Source organism: Chenopodium quinoa, unplaced genomic scaffold, assembly GCF_001683475.1.
Source record: "Chenopodium quinoa cultivar QQ74 unplaced genomic scaffold, ASM168347v1, whole genome shotgun sequence".
Lineage (NCBI taxonomy): Eukaryota > Viridiplantae > Streptophyta > Magnoliopsida > Caryophyllales > Amaranthaceae > Chenopodium > Chenopodium quinoa.
Window position 1 is genome coordinate 2,581,573 of NW_018742684.1, and position 14,892 is coordinate 2,596,464.

At 34.0% G+C, this 14,892-nt stretch overlaps 2 protein-coding genes across 2 annotated transcripts; both read left to right on the plus strand.

Annotated features, from left to right (window-relative positions):
* The first annotated feature begins 6,147 nt into the window (after positions 1–6,147).
* On the plus strand, positions 6,148–9,329 carry LOC110722776 (beta-carotene isomerase D27, chloroplastic-like). The gene is made up of 6 exons (XM_021902070.1): positions 6,148–7,019; positions 7,269–7,361; positions 7,889–7,950; positions 8,078–8,184; positions 8,662–8,757; positions 8,842–9,329. Exons 1-6 carry the CDS (start codon positions 6,624–6,626, stop codon positions 8,889–8,891), a joined length of 804 nt encoding a protein of 267 aa, XP_021757762.1. The 5' UTR covers positions 6,148–6,623; the 3' UTR covers positions 8,892–9,329.
* A 2,339-nt stretch (positions 9,330–11,668) lies between these two features.
* LOC110722777 (endoglucanase 1-like) lies at positions 11,669–14,399 on the plus strand. The gene is made up of 7 exons (XM_021902071.1): positions 11,669–12,041; positions 12,148–12,354; positions 12,680–12,880; positions 12,978–13,070; positions 13,144–13,305; positions 13,388–13,499; positions 13,741–14,399. The coding sequence occupies exons 1-7, from the start codon at positions 11,832–11,834 to the stop codon at positions 14,235–14,237; spliced, it is 1,482 nt and encodes a 493-aa protein (XP_021757763.1). The 5' UTR covers positions 11,669–11,831; the 3' UTR covers positions 14,238–14,399.
* Positions 14,400–14,892: the final 493 nt, after the last annotated feature.

The following is a 14,892-nucleotide window of genomic DNA, read 5'->3' on the forward strand; positions in this document are numbered from 1 at the left end:
ATGGATACAACAGCCCTTCAATCGCATAAATATAAATATTTAACGGTAAAGGTTTGACCAAATTGCATCATTAACTTCGATTTGCCAAATGGCAATATTTGTTTGACAACCGCCAACTACACCAATATTAGTAAACGCTAGGCGTTGACTAATGAAAGTTATTGACTTAATTTCTACAAAAATTCAAAGCCACCTCCAAATTTCTCAGAAATCAGACCAATCCTTTATTCATTAAATTATGTGTTTTGGGTTCCCAAAGTTGTAAGTTTAATAAGTGTATATATTATACAAGTATTTTACAAGAGAAAGTCAATACTTTTGCTGCACTAACTTGGCTTGGTATGAGTTATTATGGTTCTTGTTAGCGGCTGTATTTCATTGCGCGCTTAAGATATTCTCTCAAAGTCAGCAGATCTAATACTTTATATTATTCTCTCGGCTGTTTGTGATGGATCATGTATGTAGCATGGAAACGGCTTGAGTTTCGAAAATAGATCGGATAAACCTCAAATTCTATTTATTTTTAGGATTTGTTAACATGGAGATGTTGGGATTTAGAATATGTTTGTACGTGTTCAAATGTAAATTTAACTAGCTTTTTAGTTATTTTTTTTAAAAAAACAAAACTCGGATTGAAGTATAAAACAAGTTGAGCTAGGCTGAACTAGACTAAGCTAGATTGAAATTAATTCCAAAAGAGCTTGGCTTTAGGCTTAAACCGGATTACACTCTTCATTTCCTCCTCAATGGGTGTGGCTCATGCCCATTTGACAGGCTAAGTTATAAATGATCAAAGTTGTGTGTTAACAATTTGAATAGTCAACCCTTTGCAAATTTTATGTAACAATTCGAAAAAGGTTAACTCAAGCTCCTATACACATGAAGAATCTGATGAGTAACATTCTATACGATACTTCATATTTATTACGACTGTACGAGTATTCCAAATTTGAATAAAACAAAGGAAAGGGGGAACATGATGGGGTGAGGGGTCCAATGAACAGAACTTAGAGTGGTGAGTTGAGGGTATGGGCTACTATACTCAGGTCCTGGCTGTCAAGGGGAGTTATATAAGTTGGTCTAGACGACAGAGTACAAATAATGCAAGGCACGCAGCTCATAAGTGGTAAGAATAGACCAGGGGGTGCTGATCATACACTTTGATTTCATCAATACTCTCCCTACTATCATTTAACCATGTGCATTGTGTCTTCTCTAATTCTCATGACATAAAAACCATGCATTATTATTGATTGACTTACGACTTGCGGCCTCTTTTTCTGGCATATATACATACTTCTCAAACTAATATACACTGTGAATTTAACATTACATGTATTGCACTGACATACCACAATTACTACGTACAATACTGCATTAACTACTACTATTTCTGTGGTGGGATGTTTTTTGGAGGAAAAGTTGGCAGTTTATCCACCCTCAACCACAGGGCTTTTCTGTTACTTGCTATAGGCCTATAGCTTCCCACCATCCTTATAATAACGCCGTTTTCTTAATATCGAGTACTTTCTTTGTTTCTAAAAAGTATTTACAGTCTTTTCTTCTTAAGGGGTAAATTCTGTAAATTTTTAGTAGCACGTATACAAAGGAAAATATATTCATGTCACATTTGAAAAGAAAAAAAAAAATTATAAGAGGCTATAAATAGATCAAAGCAATTTTTAGTAACTTTAGACCGTTAACATGACTAAATTAAACTCCATAGTCTTGTTTAATCTGCTCACCCTATATTCACTAATTTAAAGAAGAAAAAAAATTCAGATAATATAAGTTCGAACAAAATAAGGGTTTGTTCTCTTACGTTGAAATTCAGTTCAACTCAGCTCAGTACTGTTCAGTTCAGTTCAGCTCCTAATTTCCTTCTCTTATAAAATATTCATTTCAGTTCAGTTCAGTTCAATTCAATTCAGCTTAGCTTAGCTTAGCTCAGCTTAGCTCAGCTCAGCTCAGCTCAGTTCAGTCAATGAGAACAGGCCCTAAGTTTTAATTTGGCTCAATTACGATTACCCAAGTTACTTACAGCAAGTTTAGAAACAGGTGGATAAAAAAAAATAAAAAAAATAAAAAAAAAAACAACCTAATCAATAGAAAATAAGCAGTGATTCTATTGTAATAGTAAAAGTTACTCTGTGCTCCATAAAACCATAACTTAACATATAAAATTTATTTTAAACCATTACATTATAAATCTAAAAATATTTATATATATGCCACTTCACTAGATTTAAAATATTACTAAAAAAAATAGTTATTAATCATAATTATACCAAGGTACGTAATAGTCTCCTTAAAATTGAGAAGATCTTCTTCAAAAAGTGTTAGCTAAATCTCAAAGGTTTGTTTGGTGATGTTTCTCTAAGGATAACAAAGCCCTTAGCTTGTCGTGCATGAGAGACAATCATCCTCTTGGAGATATGCATGCACGCAAAGGTAGTTACTCTCTCATGGAGCATGTAGTGTATTTATGATCCAAGACACGGCTTTTATCACACAATTTTTGTACTCCTTATTAGGGATGTCCTCCCATGCATATTGGTGGGGCTCTAGCTAATGAGATGTATTGAACCCACACACCACAAATTAGGTCAAGATACCATAAAGATTGCTTTCGTTATCTAATCTCTTGATCAACTAGTTCATCATCATCTACATTCAAGACAGTTATATCATTCCTTTATTTTTTGCAATAAATGTCTACTCGTATTCACATTCATATGTCCGATATTGTTCAAGAAAAGGTTAAAGTACGAAGTATTAGACTATGAATTGTGTTAGGACGTGGGTCAAGGCCCACAACAGGTGGTAGCACATAAATTAAAGGATTTTTCATTCAAAAACTATATGGTAATAGGAGGTGTAGCTCACATGCCTTATATTCAAGTCATCTTTCTTACCAATCTTTGATGTGAGATAATATTCCTTCAAAAAAAACACATGAGAAATTTGCAACACCAAGGAAAAAAAAAAAAATTTGATTTCCAATATTTAACTTATTAGGCATGTTACTATACTTGGCAGTTATTCCCCTTGGCTTCCAAATTGAATTACTTTTTTCAATCATTTAATCTTCACACAAAAATTAAAAAATATTGCATTCCCAAATAATTGTCTTACTCTATATCTTAATACTTGATTCTCAAATAAATGTCTTATTTGACATTTTTCTACCAATTTATTAATTTTGTATCAGCCAAACTTTACTATTTTCCTTTATTTCACTTTTAATCAATCAATCAATAAATCCACTATCTTGCTTTTCATATTGACCTTTAACAAATCAAACTTCACTCGTGATTTTATATTATAATTATACACTACAGAATAATGAAAATTGAAAATAAACAAAGGTATGGGATAGTCTCTTCAAATTAATTGGGATTATCCAAAGGTTGTTTGTATGTATACCATATAAAATCAACTTCTTAAAGACATGCATGCATACATGCACGCAAAGGTATTACTCTCATATTTTGTATTTATGATCAAAGACTCGGCTTTTTGGTCTCACATATTTAGCACAACTCTAAGTAATGTCCTCCCTTGCGGCCATGCGTCTTGGTGGGGCTTTCATTAGATTCATCCCACAATTAGGTCAAGTATTCCATAAAGATTAATTTATCATAAAAAAATATCTTGATCCCTTAGTTCATCGATCTCTATCTACATTCAAGATATTGCAAAACCTATTCTAGCAATAAATGTAGATTCATTTTCATATATATTCATATATTCGATATCATCGATGAATGATTCAATTATCAATCTACCTGCGACATTTTGATTTAAAATAAGTGATAGCGACAAATATACCTAAATGTTTACTTGAAAAGATGAATTACTATGATTGGTGATTTTTTATTTTTAAATATTTTTCAATCATCTTATGCTTATTAACATAAACTACCTAGTAGGTAAAAAAAAAATGAAAACTACCTAAATCAAAAGTAAACCTATGGAAGGATTTTCAAAAGTGGAGTAATCAAATGATTATATAGTTAAGAATTCCATATTATGATATTTTAAGAAAATGTAATTCATTTATATAGCAAAAAATAGTCTACTAAAAATTGCTAAGCACAATACATGAGATAATTATGTTTCTTTTAATTTAAGTTAATTAATCACCTCTACTTAATAGGATTAAATGTATGTAGTAATGCAAAATGTATCTAGGAATTAACTAAGCTCCTTTACTTAATAGGACTAATTCAGTAATTCATCAGCCATCAATTGATTTCTAAATATTATTCAAGCTTCCATAAAATATAAAATGGATAATCTATAATGTCCGTTACATGCAAATGTATCATGCACACAATACATTCACAATCAATATTTGTTCGATTCGAGTCTCAAATGAATTAATATACAAAATAATAATCTTGAATGTGAAGTTCATGCAGGTATACCTACAATAGTAATTAACCTAGACCTTAAAGTTTATAGGATATGAGATCGTCTCTTAAAATTTATGGGGTACATCTTTATTGGTGGATATATTTTGGGAAATTATTAGCAATCTTGAATCTTAAGGGTTTGTTTGTATATACAACAATTAACTTGTTAAAGATATGCATGCATGCATGCAAAGGTAGTAGTCTCTCATACTTCGAATTTATGATCAAAGACTCGGCTCTTTATTAACTCCCTAAGTGATGTCCTCCATTGCGACCATGCATTGTGGTGGGGCTCCAATTAGATTCAACCCGCATAGCTCAAATTAGGTCAAGTATTCCATAAAGATTACTTTCTTCATAAAAAAATATCTTGATCTCTTAGTTCATCAATCTCTATCTACATTCAAGATATGTAAAACCAATTCTAGCAATAAATGTCTATTCATATTCATATTTTCGACATCATTCGATGAACGATTGAATTATCAATCTACCTGCGACATTTTAATTTTTAAATAAGTGATGGCGACTGATATACCTAAGTGTTAACTTGAAAAGGGGTGTTACTATGATTGATCAGTTTTCCCTCTCCCAATCATCTTATAGTCTACAAAAACTACCTATTCGGTCATTTAAAAAAAAAAAAAAAAAAAAAAAAAAAAAAAAACCTATAGCAATACATAAACCTTTGGATGGATTTTCAAAAGTGGAGAAATTTAAAGATAATGTAGTTATTTATTCCTTATTTTGATTGTAAGAAACTATAAGTACATTTTTGCACCAAAAAAAAATCGTCAACAATAAATGCAATTGTAAGAAACTATAAGTACATTTTTGCACCCAAAAAAAATCGTCAACAATAAATGCAAAATGTCTCTAGAAAATAAACTCCTTTAATTAATTTTACAAATTTGGTAATTTAGCCATCAATGATTTCTTGTTACTCTCCCTGTTTCATAATATTGGTTTCATTTAGAATTTTTTGTCTATTAAAAATGAGAGAAAATCTGCGACATTTCTCTCTAGTGTCTATATATATAAGAACAAACATAAATAGTCTTATGAAATCAAATTTAATTTGTCTTGAAAAATAGATTATTATATCTAATTTTTACGAATTTTTCTATCACGAAATTAAAATATTTGCAATTGAAGATTTTCATCGATATATTTGAATGAAATTAACATTATAAAACGGAAGGAGCACCGATCAAACTCTATTGAAACTACCTTTGAAGAATTTAATCAAAAATTTTGTGGATACACAATTGCATTTGTTATAGGATCTTAATCAGCCTGTATAAGGAAATTGGGCCGAAATGACCCATCACATAAAAAGGACAGTGACACTGTGTAACTCTATGAATGTGAAGGAATTGGGCCCAAAGCGAATGCTAATTTTCAATAAAGTAAAAAGCCCAAAGTCCCAATGAATTAAAGCCATAACCAAACTTTCAAATGGGTGCAAAATGTGGCATTTGCGTGGCATCATTTTGACCTCATAAAACAAGATATCCCATTTCTTTCTTCATTTTCTTTTCTCTTTAATATTTTTCTAAACTTGTTGGAACCTCCAATTTCTTTTACTCATCTACTTCTTCATACTCCAATGGTAATAACACACCTAAACGACTAAATGTGTGTGTGTATAGCTTTTGAAATAGTAGTGTTCAACAAAATAGTACAAAGCTACAACTTTTACCAACAAAATTAGCTCTTAGGTAATTGCTTTACTTATCTACTATAATACGTAGCAATTAATTGTACCAAACACCTTTATAAAAAACTTTATTGATAACTTCTAACACGAATTATACCCAATTTCACTAGCGGAATCCTAAATTGTACACCTATTTTTTATTTCCTACTAACTAATCATAAGCTTCAGAAAAGAATTTTACTAAGAAAAGCAAAATCAGAACACCAACAAAAGACTAAAAAAAAAAAGATGCATTTAAATTATCAGCCACACATTACACATCTAAGCTATAGTGTTTACAAGTCTATTGTGTAATGTTATTGTTCCTCACTTAGGGAGAAAATCATTAGCCACGTTCAGATAAAAAAATACACACAAACACAATCTTGTGTTTAACACACGATTCAAGAAAATACCATCATCCATATTTTCCTGCTAAAACACAGTACAATTATCCATACCTAAAAGAGTTGCACACTAGCTTATTAGAGGGGATAAACATATTCATGGTGGTACTGAGTTTCCAACCAGTTCAGTTTCGACCCAATATTGCTCACAGCAGTGTGCAGAGACATGGGAATGGCGGCAGGAATAATCGAATGGCGATTCGTTGGCCTCGGTGTGGGATAGCAGAACCAGCAGGACAGCCTGCTCCTATGGGACAGAAGACAAAGTACAAGGATGGGTTCTTTGAGAGGGTTTTCATGAATCTTTTTGCTAGGAAGATGGAGAAGTTTGCATCATCAAAGCGAAAACAGGAGACAGATGGATGGTTTAAGTATGATTACGAGAGTTTTGTGGATGTGTCGAAAAGAGTAATGCAGGGAAGGTCACGGCCGCAGCAGCAGGAAGTTGTTAGGGAAGTGTTGTTGTCTATGCTCCCTCCTGGTGCCCCTGCTCAGGTTTGTCTGTTCAGTTCCTTATCTTTTTCGTAATTTGGTTAGTTTGTGCTTATGATTGTGTTAGAAGTGTCATTTCTTCCTGGTGATCCTAGAGGACGGAACTCCTAAGTGATATAGAGGATTAATTTAATTAAACAGTTCAATCTCCTAATCGACCCTATGGAAAAAGTTACCCCTTAAATTCCCTTTAGCATTAGCTGAAATATGTACTGGAATCAAGACTAAGGAACTTCTGTATAATGTTTGCAGTTCAGAAAATTATTTCCACCAACAAAATGGGCAGCTGAGTTCAATGCAGCCCTAACAGTGCCTTTCTTCCATTGGCTTGTTGGACCTTCTGAGGTAATATGGTCCCTTATCTTGCTTGGCACTTGCCTCCCCTTCCCCTTCCCCCACCCCCGTCCCAAAAGATGGGAAATTTTAATGCTTGATAAGTTGATAGTCATGACATTCATATCATATGTTCTACTATAAACTAAGTTAGTAACACAAAATGCAATCCATACTATCAAGGTCAGGCAAGCAGTAAACATGTTATATCTAAAATTGCAGCTAAATTAAATAAATAGTTCAGAAATGAACCTGGCTTAGCAGAGAAGCATTTCTTCATTATCGAACTTGTAGTTGTTCATTGGACCATTGTCTAAATCAGCCACTGACAAATTTAGTCCACAAAACTGAAAAAAGAGACAACTAAATGCAGGATATAGGAATACTTGTAAAATAAACTAGTTAGTTCATGATCAATACTGTTGTTGCCTGTTTGGTCTTAGTAGGTAGTTCATGATCGAATAAAGTGGACTACTACGTTAATTGTTAAAACAACATGAATTCTTTGCTCTAGAGCTTAAAAGCATGTATGAATGTAGGTTATTGAAGTTGAAGTAAATGGAGTGAAACAAAGAAGCGGCGTGCTTATTAAAAAATGCAGGTAAGATGTATTAGATGTTGGTTATCTATCAGTAATATCTAAAGCGACCCCCAATTCATTTGGAGGAGATTTAACTACTCAGGCAGCCAGGCATTGCAACTGAATATCTTTCTCCATGTCTCACCAGGTACTTAGAGAACAGTGGCTGTGTTGGAATGTGTGTGAATATGTGCAAAATTCCAACTCAAGACTTCTTCACCAACGAATTCGGACTCCCTCTTACAATGAACCCAAGTATGTTTCTGCACTCTCTCAGGTTCTACACAACTGAAAAGTGAAAGGGGTTGATTTTCATTAATTAAGTGGTGGTTTGGTTGACATAAATATAAACCTAGTTCACGAGTTGTGAAAATCTCTATATTCATTTATTCAAAAAAAAGTATAAAACTTAAAATAAACTGTGACGAAAGTTGCTTACCTAGTCAACTAATCTCCCCTGAATAAGATTGTTCAAGTGTACAATTGTTGGCACTCCACCAATAAAAACTCTTTAGGAATTACAGCTCAGCTCCATGGGATGTCATACTTCTTCTTTTAACCAAACGACCACTAAGTGGTGGTCTAAACTATCTAATCTATCTTAATTTCACTAAACTGATAATCTCTCATCCAAAAGAAATACTCGGTTAAACTAGTTTGTGTACATGGTTTATAGTTCCTCAAGAATTCAAGATTGCCCTAGTAACATTATTAATGCTTAATTTTGATCAGAATTCGAAGATATGAGCTGTGAAATGGTTTATGGGCAAGTCCCACCACCATTCGAAGAAGATGAAGTCTCCAAACAGCCTTGTTATAATGATCTATGTAAGCACAGAGAATTTCGACTAAATATTCAATTGAACTAGAAATGCAGTTCTCTGTTTTCTAACTATTGGCTTATGAACACAGGCTCCATGGCGAATCCTAGCGCCAGCCTTTGTCCTAAATTGCTATCATAAGAGATGCCTACGCGATATCAGTGATTGTCTACTCACTGCTAGCCGGAACCAGAGCTATGTAACTATATACTGAGATGACACCAAACATTTATACATGTATAGATACAAATAAGTTCACTCTATATTGTCCACAAATTTTGTTCCTATGTGAACAATATTCATCCAATCTTAAGATCAACTTAAAGCGATGCTCGATATGTTTTACATAAATTTACTAGATAATAGGCATTAAGTTTCCCAAATTTGTAAACATATCATGTACAGACTGCAGAACATAGCTGCTCTAGGGAGCTGATTTTTCTGCATCAACTAAACAGCAGTATCTCTGGCTTCTGTAATCTAAGGCCAATTGAATCATGTTTTCGAGTTTTCAAGACATTAAGTGACAGCTTGTATCTGTATAATTCACAGAGTATGAATGAAATAAACTCTACTGAACTTGACAAGGCTCATAACATGAGGTTAACAGGTATAACTCCCATTGTCAACTTTATCCACAAATCATAGTATTTAAAAGTATAAAAGTATCTAATCAACTTTGAATTTTTAGTCATTTACTTGTACTTTACATCTTTGTAATGTACTTGAACATTATGCACATTAAAATGATCTTTCACATATATCTTCTTCATTGTGTCAAAATTAGCGGCCCGTATGCACAATTAGCGCAATGATGTGTAATTAAAAGGTAATTAAAGGAAAAGGTCAGTCAAGCATGTAAGAGGATGATGGTACCTGGTACGGAAATTCCTCAAATTGTTAACCAAATCTCCCTGGTAGCCTTCAAGAGCTGTAGTCCTATAGAGTTGTAGCTAAGTTTCATAACTAACCTACCCAAAGCTCTCATAAATCGCGAAATTCTTTTAAGGCCATCTTTTAGATGATCAAGGAAAGCTGATGGTTGAAATTGTCCAAAACCAAAACTACAAGTCTAGGATTATTTTTATTTACTAGAATTTCACAATCATCTTAAAGAAGACAAAATCACAAAAGGTGTCTTCGATCACAATTGATAGAACAATAATGTGCAATGCTATGCACCTTGCCCTATGTGCATAACACATACCACTGAATGTGATGAAAATAATTGGCGCTTCCATGTTTGAATGATGCACATACCGTGTGGCCCCTTATAAAAAAACAAAGTAATCCCTATAACACTAACCGAGTAACTCTTATACTACTAACGGAGTAACTCCTATAAACACTGACCAAGTAACCCTTTTTAAGTTATTATACTAACAAAGTAACTCTTATAATGACTGGCCACACGGTGTGGCCAACCACACATAAGAATTTGTGTCAATCTATATTTAGACATGTGAAATTTCTCTTCCAAAATAGCTTGATACTACATGTGACCACTACAAATTCAAGACAAAGGGTGTAATAGATAAAACCTAATAAAATTACATCTTATAACATCCATTTTAGCAAAAGGATCAATCTAAAACCACAAATCCAAACAGCAACATGATTAATTATCGTCCCGATAAATGAGACTAATGATTTATGTGATTCTTTAGTAGTGCATGGCTATGTTATGGTACAGTACAAATAGTTAAAATTTCATTAATTTTCCTATGCTAAGTCCTTTTCCTTAATTAAAGCCGTAAGTTAATGCTATTGGTACGCTATATATCAATTATCATGCCTAATTTGATACCCTTTTTAGGAATTAAGATGGTAATAGAGCAAAAACCCTTTTGACCCACATAACACCACAGTCAACGAATCAGCCTAACCCATATGCACCAATATTATGATTATCAGACAAAAATCTCCAAATTTGCAACAGACTCCAAATTATTTTTTAAACAAGTATAGAAAAATTGGTCACGTGAAATTTCAGTCCTCAACTGATACAAGTATAAAGTCCATGATCCAAAAGTTGAAACTAAACCTGGATCATTCTACCTTCTCCAATTGTACTAGCTTGTACTCCAACATAGCTAACATGTGATAAGAGTCTTTTAGTCCGTGACCAATTTCCTCAATTTAGGCACCTAACTATGCCTTAAATTCCTTGATTTGCCTCTTGTTACCTCTAATACTTAAAACATGGCCCATTGTAGCTTTCTTAACGTGCAAATATTGTCTAATTAACTTCCCCTCGTGCACAAGTAAGATAATCAGGTGACTGTTTGTAAATACATACTAATCATGTACACTAGATTTGAAATATTCAAAATAATTCTACACATATAAAACTTGTCCGTTTTGTAACATGACAACGTACGAGAATGAAATAGAGGGTATAAAGGGCCAAATTACAAAGGTATTACATACAGTCCATTTTGTGTTAGCTTACATAAACGTATTTATTTACCCTATTATTATACATTACTTATAAAGTGTGATATGATCTATCATAACACCGCCTACTTTATAAACTTCACAAAAAAAATTTAAATACGCTATGTGTTCATTTTTGAGCTACCAATACATAATTACTAGTACATTTCAAAAATTAATACAATATCTAAGTGGTTGTGTAACACCTTATTAAAAACATTCATAATCTAAAGAGATTGAATAGAAAAGGAAAGAGTATTTATGATGAAAACAAGGTGAAATCCAAGAAAGACAAGAAATTAAACAGTATCCAAAGACCTATTTGTCCTATTACTCCTATACTCATGTTCATTGGCCAACATTATTCTCCTTCTTTCTTCCTTGACCGTTATAATAAGGTGCAAATGGACCCCACATTAGACCATTCTATACCATATTGCGCAGTTGATCCCGTGACACCTTTGCAACCTTCTCTCTTAACGACCAACGAACTCTGCCTCACTGATTATAATTCCAGAACTTAAATTAATTACAGTAGTACCCCGTGATTCCTAATTATCCACTATAAATATTCAACCTTTTATACTAACCTTTCAACATATCTTCTCCTATCTTTTTCAACTAGTCTAAATCTCCTAAGTCCTAATGGCTAGAATTTCCTCCTTAACAGCCTTATTCCTCATTACAATTTGTTACATTAGTGTAACAACTAGTGCCTTCGCCCCTCGGGATTACTACGATGCACTCCAGAAATCGATCCTCTTTTTCGAGGGCCAGCGGTCAGGGCCGCTGCCACGTAGCCAGCGGCTTAATTGGAGGGGTGACTCTGGGTTGTCTGATGGATCTTCTTACCATGTAACTAATTTACTAGCATGATATTTTATCTACTGAGAAATGTTGGCATGGACCTATTAGTAACATTTTACGTTACTAATTATATTTCTTTTGTTCTGCATTTCAGGTGGACCTAGTAGGAGGTTATTATGATGCAGGGGATAATGTCAAGTTTGGCTTGCCTATGGCCTTCACTACGACAATGTTGGCGTGGAGTGTTATCGAGTTTGGAAGCTCGATGCATGACCAGGTTTCGAATGCTAAAGCTGCCGTTCGTTGGGGTTCTGATTATCTACTTAAGGCAGCAGCAACCCCTGGCACCTTATATGTTCAAGTGAGCAAAAATAATGAATTCTCTAGCTATTGTTGCTACATGTGTGAACATCATTAGAAGAAACTAATAAACGCAAAATCAAGCATGATAAATTGTTTTTTAAAACACGTTTACTTAACGTTAATCACGTTTTATCTCACATAAATGTCATTTTCATTAGTCACAATTCACAAACTAATGTTTGGAGCTGTTTTACTAAAAGAGGATAGCAACAGAAAAAGTTTGATGATAATTAATGCTAAAGACATGTTTAATAAGGCGTGTTTAAAAGTAGGAAACATAATTTCTCACCTAAAAGAACACTTTTCTAACACATAATTTGTAGGTGGGAGAACCAAACCTGGACCATCAGTGTTGGGAAAGGCCAGAGGACATGGACACGCCACGGAACGTATACAAGGTGTCCACACAAAATCCAGGATCTGATGTAGCAGCTGAAACTGCAGCTGCCCTGGCTGCAGCTTCGATTGTTTTCAAAGATTCCGATCCTTCGTACTCGAGCAAACTACTTCACACGGCTATTCAGGTAAACAGGCAAACTCAGAATGAACAACTTTCTGCTGAAACATAAAAATTGATCATTAGTTAAGAAGGCTAATTGAAAATCTTCAATGCTGCTGCAGGTGTTTGATTTTGCAGACAAGCATAGAGGCTCTTACAGTGATTCTCTGAACTCTGTAGTCTGCCCATTTTACTGCTCCTACTCAGGTTATCAGGTAAGTCATTCAACCATCTCTGCGCTTCATAGTCCTCAAAACACAGTCTGAAATTCTCATTTCTTGTCTACAGGATGAGCTCCTGTGGGGTGCAGCATGGATTCATAAGGCTTCCGGCGACTCCTCGTACTTGTCATACATTCAGTCCAATGGTCACATATTAGGTGCTGAAGAGGATGATTTCTCCTTTAGTTGGGATGATAAGAAAGCTGGCACCAAAGTCCTTCTTGCCAAGGTATATCTTAAACACATTTCACCTGTTTGAACCCAATTTAGAGGTGATATTATTACTCACTTAACATTGCTTCTTTTGACAGGACTTTCTGCAGGATAGAGTAGCAGATTTTCAGGTGTACAAAGCACACGCCGATAACTTCATATGCTCCTTTATACCAGGAGCAAATGATTATCAGGCCCAATACACCCCCGGTAAGCCACTAAGGAAGTGAATACGAATCCTGAATAATTCACATACTACGTTAATTACTTGGACTCACAATTTCACCTCAAGTGTTCTTGTCAAATCTTCGCCAATATGACATAGATATAGACATTTGACACTACATTTTGAACCAAACTCGTGTCTGACACTAGTACACGAGTCCAGTTCAAGTAACATAGTTAACACTTATTGATCTCATAGATGTCTCATACAATAAAATATTTGCAGGAGGGCTCTTGTTCAAACAAAGTGACAGCAATCTCCAATATGTCACAACAACATCATTCCTCTTATTAGCATATGCAAAGTACCTTGGCAAAAACGGAGACATAACCTCGTGTGGCTCCTCAATAATCACATCAAAGAAGCTAATCTCCGTAGCCAGGCAGCAAGTTGACTACATCTTGGGTGATAATCCGGCAAAAATGTCATACATGGTAGGATTTGGCAACAAATACCCACAACGTATCCATCATAGAGGTTCGTCCCTACCATCTGTACACACACACCCTAGTCGCATTGGTTGCAAGGACGGGTTCCAATACCTCAACTCCGGATCACCAAATCCAAATGTACTAGTCGGAGCTATATTAGGCGGTCCAGATTCCGGAGACCAGTTTTCAGACGACAGAAACAATTATAGACAATCTGAACCAGCAACTTATATCAATGCACCATTTGTTGGAGCTGCTGCTTTCTTCTCAGCATATAATGAAAGATACTAACATTAATACATTAACATAGATAATATAAGATTGGAATTAGTATGTATTTATGAACAAGATTGACCATTCCTTTAAAGAAAATGCAAGAAAATTGGTCATTCTTCCTATTCCTATTAAACTAATAGAATCAATTTCAAATTTCATCAAGTTTGAAACAAAAATCACTCTTTGTCCATCCTTCGGCTTATGTTCTGTACAAATTTGAATTACTTGACATATGTTACATAAATTCAATTAGTAAAATATCATTGGATTATTTAGGCAAAAACTAAATTATGTTGCGGAAAACTAATTAAGGTGTAGTACGTGTTACAGAAGCTATACAATTGTCAAACCTAAATTATGAGAACAGAAAAATAAAGAAGTGAAGAATAGCAAAATTAAATCGGCCAAAAAAAAACCCTGAAAATAAACTAATCCAAAATCAAGAATCTGGAAAATAAGATTAGACAGTGATCGTTAATGTACCTTGTTCAAAGAGCCAAAGGCGCGATTTTTAAACCAACGCAAACCCGTCACCATGAAATTCCCAATTTCAATTTGTTACAAACTTTTGACAGAGTCAGGTCAAATGCCCCTTTGTGCTTTCTCATTGATTCCATAGTTTTTTTTTATGAAGTAATTGCTGATAAAATACAAATTTTATTACCCATAA

Excerpts from the sequence above, each read along its gene's own strand:
- LOC110722776 (XM_021902070.1), top strand. The coding sequence starts at position 6,624 with ATGGTGGTACTGAGTTTCCAACCAGTTCAGTTTCGACCCAATATTGCT. Across the intron at positions 7,020-7,268 it reads CTCCTGGTGCCCCTGCTCAG|TTCAGAAAATTATTTCCACC; the intron begins GTTTGTCTGTTC and ends TAATGTTTGCAG. Across the intron at positions 8,758-8,841 it reads GCCTTGTTATAATGATCTAT|GCTCCATGGCGAATCCTAGC; the intron begins GTAAGCACAGAG and ends TTATGAACACAG.
- LOC110722777 (XM_021902071.1), top strand. The coding sequence starts at position 11,832 with ATGGCTAGAATTTCCTCCTTAACAGCCTTATTCCTCATTACAATTTGT. Across the intron at positions 12,042-12,147 it reads CTGATGGATCTTCTTACCAT|GTGGACCTAGTAGGAGGTTA; the intron begins GTAACTAATTTA and ends TCTGCATTTCAG. Across the intron at positions 13,306-13,387 it reads CCAAAGTCCTTCTTGCCAAG|GACTTTCTGCAGGATAGAGT; the intron begins GTATATCTTAAA and ends TTCTTTTGACAG.